Source organism: Gopherus flavomarginatus, chromosome 16 (assembly GCF_025201925.1).
Source record: "Gopherus flavomarginatus isolate rGopFla2 chromosome 16, rGopFla2.mat.asm, whole genome shotgun sequence".
NCBI lineage: Eukaryota > Metazoa > Chordata > Testudines > Testudinidae > Gopherus > Gopherus flavomarginatus.
In genome coordinates, this window is record NC_066632.1 from 16,547,745 (window position 1) to 16,557,066 (window position 9,322).

The window sequence follows — 9,322 nt, forward strand, 5'->3', positions numbered from 1 at the left end:
GGTGGGAGTGTAGGAAAGGGTGAGGGGTGCAGGCTCTGGGAGGGAGTTTGGGGGTGGGAAGGAGTGTGTGGGAAAGGGGAGGTGGTGCACGCTCTGGGAGGGAGTGCATGCTCTGGGAGGGAGCGCAGGAGGATGAGGGTTGGGGCTGAGGATGAGGGGTTCATGATGCGGGGGGGCTGAGGGCTGAGGAAGAGGATTAGGGTGTGGGGGGCTGAGGGGTTTGGGGTGTTGGAGAGACTCAGGGCGAAGGCGGAAGCACAGGGTAAGGGCAGCCTGCCCTGCCACTAGGACCCTGGGGCAGCAGACAGCAGTTATGCTAGGAACCTCTGCTCCAGCAACAGAAGCAGGCAGGGGAGAGACGCTGCGCTGCTTTCTGTGAGGCAGGACTCGGCGGGGCGTGTGGGGGGGGAGACCCGTGGGGGTCGGGGTTGGGGCCCGATCCAGGCAGGGCCAGGGGAGAGACCTAGCTCCAAATATTGCTGGAGCAGGGCCCCCAGCCCTGAATATTGCTGGTGCTCGAGCACCGCAAACATATAGAACCTGCCGCCTATAAACCCTGGGCTGCCGGCAGCTCCGAGTCCCTCTCGATCCCAGCAGCAGCGGCCGCTCAACCACTTAAAAAAAATTTGGGGGTGCTGGTTTTTGGCGCCCCCAAATCTTGGCACCCTAGGCAACCGCCTAGTCCGCCTAAATGGTTGCACTGGCCCTCGGTGTAAGTAGAAATCATTTCTTGCTGGTACTGCACTCATGGGAGGGACACAAGGGGGGGGAGAGGGGAGACATGATCTCCCCACGTGACCGTTCATGTGACTCCTCTCTGCCCTGCCCCTAACCCAGGGCCCCCACACTCTCCCCCTCCCCTCTGGTACCCCCCTTTGTATATACAAATACCAGCATGCTTAACTAGTCACTTCCCCCTCACATACGTAGTATTCATTTTGTTTCTATGGAATATGGGAGTTGTGTGAGAAGCCATTTCTGCATATGTATGACTTATTAACAGACAAATTTTAAGTAGAACTGTGTCCTAAACTGCTTTATGGTATTGTACCCAAACATTGCATTTCAGTGCAGGATTCAACTTCCTTTATAGGAACAGATTCCTGAACAGAACAGACTCCTGAAACTCTTACCACAAAAGTGGCCCATACTCATGTAAATAGTCCCATTCTCTTCAATGGGATTGACCAAATGATTAAGGGTTTACAGGATTAGGTTCCAAGTTTGTAAATTGTTCTGGATGAAACTGACAATGCCTGAGCTGTCAGATCAGAAGGGGCTTCATTCGAATAAAAGGTGGGCAGATGCGTGATGTCTTAGCTCTGTTGCTAAGATGAGGAACATATTTTCAGCAAAGTTCTTGGCAGATTCCTGAGGCAGCTGGTTTAAGGCCGTTAGTGTCCTGCATTATAATCTTCACTTACAGTTCTCTCACCTACAAAGCTGGAAAATGAGGCATTTGTTTTCTTTGTTTTGCTTCTCCAGTTCCAGTTAACAAAATGCATGTTAGACTAGTTTGGCTGCAAAGAAGAATTCTGTGTACGCTGGGGATAACACCTGATACCCGTAAGGCTACAGAACTGTGCTGACATGAGAATCCAAACATCCTCTGGCCAGTGCAAGCAGAGGCATTTCTCTAGTGATTTGGACTTGATGTGATGCAGTATGGATGTCATGGATAATTCAGACCAAAGGGGAGAAACAAAATCAAAAACACTGTTTAAACACCTTCCATCCGCCCCACTCAACAGCACAATACATATGCTAATAAACTTAAACAAAGTATTGTGCTGTTAAAGCCATATGAAAAATGAATGCCGTGCCTAGGCATATTCTGCTCCTTTAAGGAATAGAGTGCAGCCCCCTCATCCCCCGGGTGGGGGGACTAGCTCCAAGTCTTTCCAGTACCTCATACCTGCTAAAAATTTCTTGCCAGTACGGCGTACTGGAGGGTACCACAAGGACAAATGATGCCAGGCCAAGCCCATTTGGGGATGAGGGTATAAAGTGGCTGGTGATGGGAACACAACCGGGGTGAGCTATCTTGGTTTCAGCAGAGCAGCTGATTAGGTTCAGCACTCCAAGCACTAGGGGGTGCTGTACTCCAGGGAGCAGGGTGGTGACTCCCCAGGGGATGCATTTCCCTAGGAGCCAGTGTTGACCCCCATGTCCTAGGGGGCTTGGTTGGAGGCACTTTCCCCTGGCAGTCAGCGCTGACCCCAATACCCCAGTGTGGTGCTAGGGGGCGCTGTGCTGCAGGGAGAGGGGGGGGGTCGGGGCTCAGCAGGGGGCCCCTTTATTCTAATACATTTAAATGTCTTGAGTTACTGATTTTTGGTGGTGTCAGTGAAGGTCCAGCTGGTTATTACGACTAACAAAGCCCCCAAACTGGGGAGAATTTATGAATAATTTTGCTGGAAATGTCCCCCGCTCATTTCTGCTGTTTGCTCCCCTCTAAATGGGGCTTTTGGTGAAATCCGACAAAGTGGCCTATTGTCCCTCAGATATCTGCCCTGTGCAGTGCCAAGGTACTGGGGGGGAGTCAGAACCTCCCCCTTCCCCAGCAACACACGTGGCGGGGGGGGGGGAGATGTTTTCAGCCAAATGAGTCCTCGTGCCCAGACAAAGGGGGCAGCTTTGCCTTAGGTTACAAATATTTCACTCCCCTCCTCTCACAGACTGTCCCTGCCCCCTAGCAAGCAGGTGAGGAGCATGGTCCCAAGGGGCCAAATAAGACGTGACTTAACTAAGAGCTGGGAATAGAACTCAGGAGTCCTGACTCCTAGCCCCCCCCCGTACAATACTCCCCCTAAACTCCTGCTTCTCCTGCCAGTACATAAAGGGAGCCGCTGGCAAGCCGCTCCCTGGGGTCTCGGCACAGAGTGGGAGCCCCGCCCGTGGGTTCTAGGCTGGGGGTCTGGTCCCCAACCCCCTCCTGGGTCCTTCCGGAGCCCCCTGCCGGGACGAGCCCCACCAGCGCAGGCTCCCACCGCCCAATCAGCGCTTGGCGCCCCCCCCCCGCCCCGGTAAGTTGAGCGGGGCTCCGGCAGCCGCTCTCAGCCTGGCTGCAGACCCGCACTCGCAGCACCGGGGATGGGAGAGCGCAGCCCTGCGTGGAGCCCGCCCGCCCGGCGCTAGCCGCCCCCGGCCCGTCCCGCACAGCGCAGGTGAGAGCTGGGGGCGAAGGGGAACGGGGCACTGGGAGCAGCTTGTGGGGAGGCTAGAGCCCGCCCCCTTCCCAGAGCCAGGGATCGAGCCAGGAGTCCTGACTCCCAGCCCCCTTTCCCCCCAGAGTTGGGAACCCAGGAGTCCTGACTCCCAGCTCCCCTTCCCCCCAGAGTTGGGAACCCAGGAGTCCTGACTCCCAGCTCCCCTTCCCCCCAGAGTTGGGAACCCAGGAGTCCTGACTCCCAGCTCCCCTTCCCCCCAGAGTTGGGAACCCAGGAGTCCTGACTCCCAGCCCCCTTTCCCCCCAGAGTTGGGAACCCAGGAGTCCTGACTCCCAGCTCCCCTTCCCCCCAGAGTTGGGAACCCAGGAGTCCTGACTCCCAGCTCCCCTTCCCCCCAGAGTTGGGAACCCAGGAGTCCTGACTCCCAGCTCCCCTTCCCCCCAGAGTTGGGAACCCAGGAGTCCTGACTCCCAGCTCCCCAAGAGAACCCAGGAGTCCTGACTCCCAGCCCCCCCAGAGAACCTAGGAGTCTTGATGACCCCGCACTTCCATAGGGGACCCACCTGCAGCTGGGGCTAGCTCAGCACATGGCCCAAGGAAACTGATGCCCAGCAATGCCTGGTTGGGCTAGGTGTGGGGCTCAGGAGCTGAGCGCAGCTCAGTGAGTGGACGGGGTGGGTGGGGGTGCTCAACTCTGCAGGGGGCGTCTCTGGGTGATGGTTGCAGGACAAAGCCAAGGCACTTGGAGTAGCTGGCCCGTTTTGGAGGGTGGGGGTGATGTTGCTGGCTCTGGCTTTTGTGCCCCATCTCTGCTGGATCAACCCCCACCTCTTGCCTCAGTTTCCCTTCTGTTTATATGTTACCCCTCCCCAGGGAAAAAGCTGGCCAGGACTGGCACTTTGGAAACAGGGACCAGTCCTGGCTCCAGCACGCGCCTGCCCTGGCCTCAGAGACATGGCAGGGTCACCAAGGATGGATGCAGAGCCCTCTCCATTGGGTGGCTGGCTGGACAATGGCTCTTGGACACCAGTGCCCACTGCTGCCCCCCACCTGGACATTAGCACGCCGGTGGGCCCTGGCAGGAGGGGGCTGTGGATCTTTAATAGCAGTGGGGAGGACACATCACCTCCATTCCTGACGGATGCTTGGCTGGTGCCGCTTTTCTATGCCCTCGTCATGCTGCTGGGGCTGGTGGGCAACTCGCTCGTCATCTATGTGGTGTCCAAGCACCGGCAGATGCGCACAGCCACCAACTTCTACATCGGTGAGTGCCCCCCCCCAACCATCTCCTGGCTGGGTGCCTCAACTCCATCCTCCGCATCCCCAGGCACCATACCTCCCCCGGCTGGGTGTACCAGCCCTCCCTGGCCCCTGGGTACCTTCTCTCCCCTGGATGGGTGCCCCAGCACCTGCCTAACTTGCTTCTGGACACCATCCCTCCTCTCCCCTGGTTGGGTGACACGGTGCCAGCCCCCCCTTTGTCCCTGGGCTTCTTCCCTTCCCTGTCTGGGTGCCCCAACAGCAACACCCCCATCCCCTGGCACCTTCCCTCCCCTAGCTGCATACCCCAGCTCCAGCCCCCCCTCACCTCCGGACATCATCCCTCCCCAAGCTGGGTGTCGGAGCACCAGCTCCGCTCCCATTCCTGAGCACCATTCCCCTCCATCCCAGTGGGTTCCCCTGTCTCAGCTCCAGCATCCCTGCTCCTGGGTGTCTCACCACCCTCCTGGTGGGTGCTCCAGCCCACCCCCAACCTCAGCACCTGGATGCCTTCCCTCCTGCTGCTCCCCCCAGTGCCACCCCTGCACAGCATTTCTGGCCTGAAATACTCCTCTCCATCAATGATCATTGTCATGGCTCAACAACATGCACTGTACTGTCCATTAGCGAGAGGGTGGCACTGGGCTCCCCGCAGCCAATACCCTGCTATCCCAGCCCAGGGCTCCCTCAACACCCTTGACTCTGTGTTCCCCCCATTATAACAGAGCACCCATTCTGCTGTGGGTGGGGCTCCATACTTGCTTTCTGTTTAAAGAGGGACTATTCTAAGTCCTCTGAAATCCACACGCTGACTCCAATTGTCTTGAAAATTGCTAAACCTCATGGGGACTTGGGATAGAGTTAGTGATCCAAATTTGGGATCATGTGAGCAAGGGGTTCCCAAAATATAGCTCCCCCAAAACCCAGCTCTTTACAACACCAACCTGTTCTCACGTCTTTTGCCAACAGCAGAGGCTCAAAGTACTACAGCTGTGATCCAACTGATCTCAGTTGCTCAGTTAGTGCATGGCACCCACTGGAAGAAAACTTGAGTTGGGATTTCTGGGTCAGAACATGCTGAACTGTCAGCCCAAAGAGACTGAACGAAGCATGTGTAGCAAGAGGAGGGTTCTGTTAACAGCAGCAGAGTGCACATATTAAAGTGAGTGGGTGGCTCAAAGGCCTTGGGCTGTACATCTTGAGCCTAAATTGTACCTATGTGCTAAGTTTGAGCTCTGCCTGGGGCAGGTTTTGGATACTGTGTCTCAAGCATGTCCTTGTTCCTTCTGAAAGTTTTCCTGAGGCCAAAATTCCTAGTGTAAAAGCAACATTGTAAAGTGCTCTAAAATCCCCAGGCAGGCTCTAATTTTGGATGGACAAGGAAACCAGCATTGATTAAACAGAGCAAAAGTGACAGACCATTAAGATAATGTAGGCAGGTTTCCTGAGCAAGAGCACTGCGTGTGATCAGAGGAAATCAAGTCATTGGGGCTGCTGTTCCAGGACTTCCAGATGCACAGCCCCCCAGTGTGAGTGGCTCAGATTCTTATACCATATCTGGGGCAGAGCATGGAAATATGGGAGTTTGGAGCAGTGAGGGAGAATGGGGGGAGCAGTGCTGGGAGTTGGGGGGGTGCAGGTAGGAAAGTTGGGGGAATAGAGAGAGAAGTGTTTGGGGCTGTAGTGAGGGGGGGCACTAGTGGATAAATGGTGGGGCAGGGGCTCTGGCTGGGGGAAGACAATGGGGATAAAGGGGAGTAGGTGGGAAACTGGCATCTTCAAATGGGAATGGAAAATGTGGGGATGACAGGCACCCTGCCCATAATTCCCAATCACTACCCAGCTCTTCATTCCCAGTGGGCTGTTCTGAGTGCATCAGGGATGAGGGACTCAGCCTAGGCTCATACATCCCCAATCACCCAGTGCCCACCAGTTATTGGTGGTTTATCCCTGTGGGAAAGGACAGGCCTGCCTATATCCCCATAGCAGAGGGAGAGAACTGAGGCACAGGAGAGAGCAAGTGATTTTTCCATATCTGTGACTGAGACAGGCATTGAACCTTGGGCTCCTGGATCCCAGGCTGGCACCTGAGCCACCAAGCCTCCCCCTCCCCACACACCTATTGTCTGGCCAGTTCCCACCACGGGCCCTCCCCCTGATCCCAGTTCCACATCTGTTCCAGCAAACCTGGCGACCACAGACATCATCTTCCTGGTGTGCTGTGTCCCCTTCACCGCCACACTCTACCCCCTGCCCAGCTGGATCTTCGGTGACTTCATGTGCAAACTCGTCAACTATCTGCAACAGGTATGGCTGGCTGGGGTGGGGGTGGGGGGCTGGTTGGGCTGGGGGTGTAAACATGCATGGGTGAGTGTGTGCATGGGTGTGCTGGGGAGGGACATGCAGCAGCTGCTGCTACCTGGGGCACTGTACAGTCCCAGGGCCCTGCCCTGCTGGGAGAGTGGTGCCTGGCAAAGGGCCAGGGCCCACCAGTTGCCTTTGCCTTGGGTCACTGGGCCACCCTTGCTCTCTGCAGGTGACAGCACAGGCCACCTGCATCACCCTGACGGCAATGAGCATGGACCGCTGCTACGCCACCCTCTACCCGCTGCAGTCGCTGCGCTACCGCACCCCACGTGTGGCTATGGGGGTCAGCGTGGCCATTTGGATCAGTGAGTAGAATGTGTCAGGGCCAGGGGAGAGCAAAGAGCTGGGGAAGGGGCCCCCCAGGGGTGGTGGAAGGAGGGAGGAGAGCTGTGTCTCTGAACATGCATCCAAGACACCAACCCTGCAGAGGTCTTGTAAAAGGTTTCCCAGGGATTCCTGGCCTGACCCTGGTCAGTCCTGAGCCCAGCAGCACAGCCCCATACCCAGCGCAAAGGCTCCTTTGGGATCTCTGAAAGGAGGCAGAGAGAGTTAATATTTGTGCCCTGGCATCTGATGGTCCACAGAAGCTTCCACCTTCTGTTTTGATTCTATCCCACCAGCACCCACAAATCTGATAATTCACCTCAATCCAGTCCACAGCCACCTGCTATCCCAGTCCAGGATCCCTACACACAGAGCTCGGCTGGCACCTCTCAATCTCAACCTGTATCCCCTGCTATTCCAGCCCTTGCCTCCCCACCTCATCTCTGCTTTTGCCCCTCAATCCTGACCCACAGCCCCTTGCTATTCTACTCTCCTGAGTCTGCTGAATAGAGACGGATGCTAACCCAGAGCCCCTCTACGCTGATGAGCTTCAGCCATTCATGAATGTGCCAAATCAGTTCTCCTTATGCTCAGAGCCATAGCTGGACCTCAGGTCTCCCCAGAGCACTGGCCCCATTATGCCTTTCACTCCTTTGTCCTCCTGTCCCCAGGCTCCTTCCTTCTCTCGCTGCCCATAGCCATGTACCACCGCACTGAGGTAGGCTACTGGTATGGGCTGCGCACCTACTGCATCGAGGCCTTCGCCAGCAAGAGCCAGGAGCGCAGCATCATCCTCTACACCTTCCTGGCTGTCTACCTGCTGCCTCTGCTCACCATCTGCCTCTGCTACTCCATCATGCTCAAGCGTATGGGGCGCCCCATCGTGGAACCCATCGACCACAACTACCAGGTGATCCGGGGGCAGTAAATTGGGGTGTCTGTACTGGGGACCCCCTCTGCCCAATATATCTGAAAGCCCCATCTCCCAGCCCCAGGACTTTTCTCAATAGGGCATGGAGTCTTCCCCCCCTCAACTCCCCTTCTCTAAACGCTAGACCCCACTCCCCTCTCAGAGCCAGGGAGTCCTGGCTCCTAGCCCCCCTGCTCTAAACCAGGCCTCTGTTCCTGCTCCCCTCTCTCAGCAGGTACAGCACCTGTCCGAGCACTCTGTCGCCATGAGGGCCAAGGTGTCCAAGATGGTGGTGGTGATCGTGGTACTCTTCACTGTGTGCTGGGGCCCCATCCAGCTCTACCTCCTCTTTCAGGGCTTCTATGGCAGCTTCCAGGCCAGCTACGAGACCTACAAGATCAAGACGTGGGCCAACTGCATGTCCTACGCCAACTCCTCCATCAACCCCATTGTCTACGCCTTCATGGGTGATAGCTTCAGGAAGTCCTTCAAGAAGGCTTTCCCCTTCCTCTTCCGGCGCCGGGTGCGAGACGGTGCTGTCCTCTCCGGCTCCCGCAATGCCGAGATGAAGTTTGTCACTGAGGAGACCTAGTCCCAGCCCCAGTTGTGCCAGCCCTGTGCGGCCTGCTCCTCCTGGCTGTGGACACTGAGGTGGTAAATCCAGTATGGCTGCCGGGCCACACGGACATTGCTCAGGGCAAGAGGCACCATTCAATGGAAGCTGTGGTGGCTAGCTGTTCAGAATCCCTGGCTTGGAAGGGGCCAGTGATAGTCAGGGCCAACGGTTCTTCCCAAAGGGCTTTCTTATTTGGGGTTCCTCTGTGCTCAGGCTGAGGCATCCTCACAGTCCAAATACTGAGGCAACCAGAAACGAGTGGACACTTTGGGAAGTGTATGTCCTAAGCCAGATGCCTCCCTTCCCCCCCTCGTACCAGTGTCCTCAGCACATCCTTGTAGCCTTGAGCATCCCTGCTGGTGCCTCAGGGACCTGCTCAGAGCATCTGGAAATAAAGCTCTTTAGCTTTGTAAGGAGACATTGGCCTGATATTTGGGGTGGGGGATGTCAAAGTTAGAATCAGGACTCACAATTTGTCAGACCACTCTGTTTTATTAGCACAGCACTCTGCCAATAACACTCAGAATATGTGAGCGGCCATGCAAGGCCAAAACAGTCTTATTTATACAGATAAAAGAGCGGGAATCAGACAAAGGAACAAAGAAAGCAAAACTGTAAAATTCACCTGGGGCACAGCATGCATATCCTACTTCCTTACTAACTCTTTATGGATCT

At 56.1% G+C, this 9,322-nt stretch overlaps 1 protein-coding gene across 1 annotated transcript; it reads left to right on the forward strand.

The window, feature by feature from the left end:
* The first annotated feature begins 2,896 nt into the window (after positions 1-2,896).
* Positions 2,897-9,061, forward strand: LOC127035694 (G-protein coupled receptor 54-like). Its single transcript, XM_050925938.1, has 6 exons — positions 2,897-3,026; positions 4,044-4,434; positions 6,613-6,737; positions 6,967-7,102; positions 7,793-8,031; positions 8,264-9,061. Exons 2-6 carry the CDS (start codon positions 4,125-4,127, stop codon positions 8,621-8,623), a joined length of 1,170 nt encoding a protein of 389 aa, XP_050781895.1. The 5' UTR covers positions 2,897-3,026; positions 4,044-4,124; the 3' UTR covers positions 8,624-9,061.
* Positions 9,062-9,322: the final 261 nt, after the last annotated feature.

Excerpts from the sequence above, each read along its gene's own strand:
- LOC127035694 (XM_050925938.1), top strand. The coding sequence starts at position 4,125 with ATGGCAGGGTCACCAAGGATGGATGCAGAGCCCTCTCCATTGGGTGGC. Across the intron at positions 6,738-6,966 it reads TCGTCAACTATCTGCAACAG|GTGACAGCACAGGCCACCTG; the intron begins GTATGGCTGGCT and ends TGCTCTCTGCAG. Across the intron at positions 8,032-8,263 it reads CCATCGACCACAACTACCAG|CAGGTACAGCACCTGTCCGA; the intron begins GTGATCCGGGGG and ends CCCCTCTCTCAG.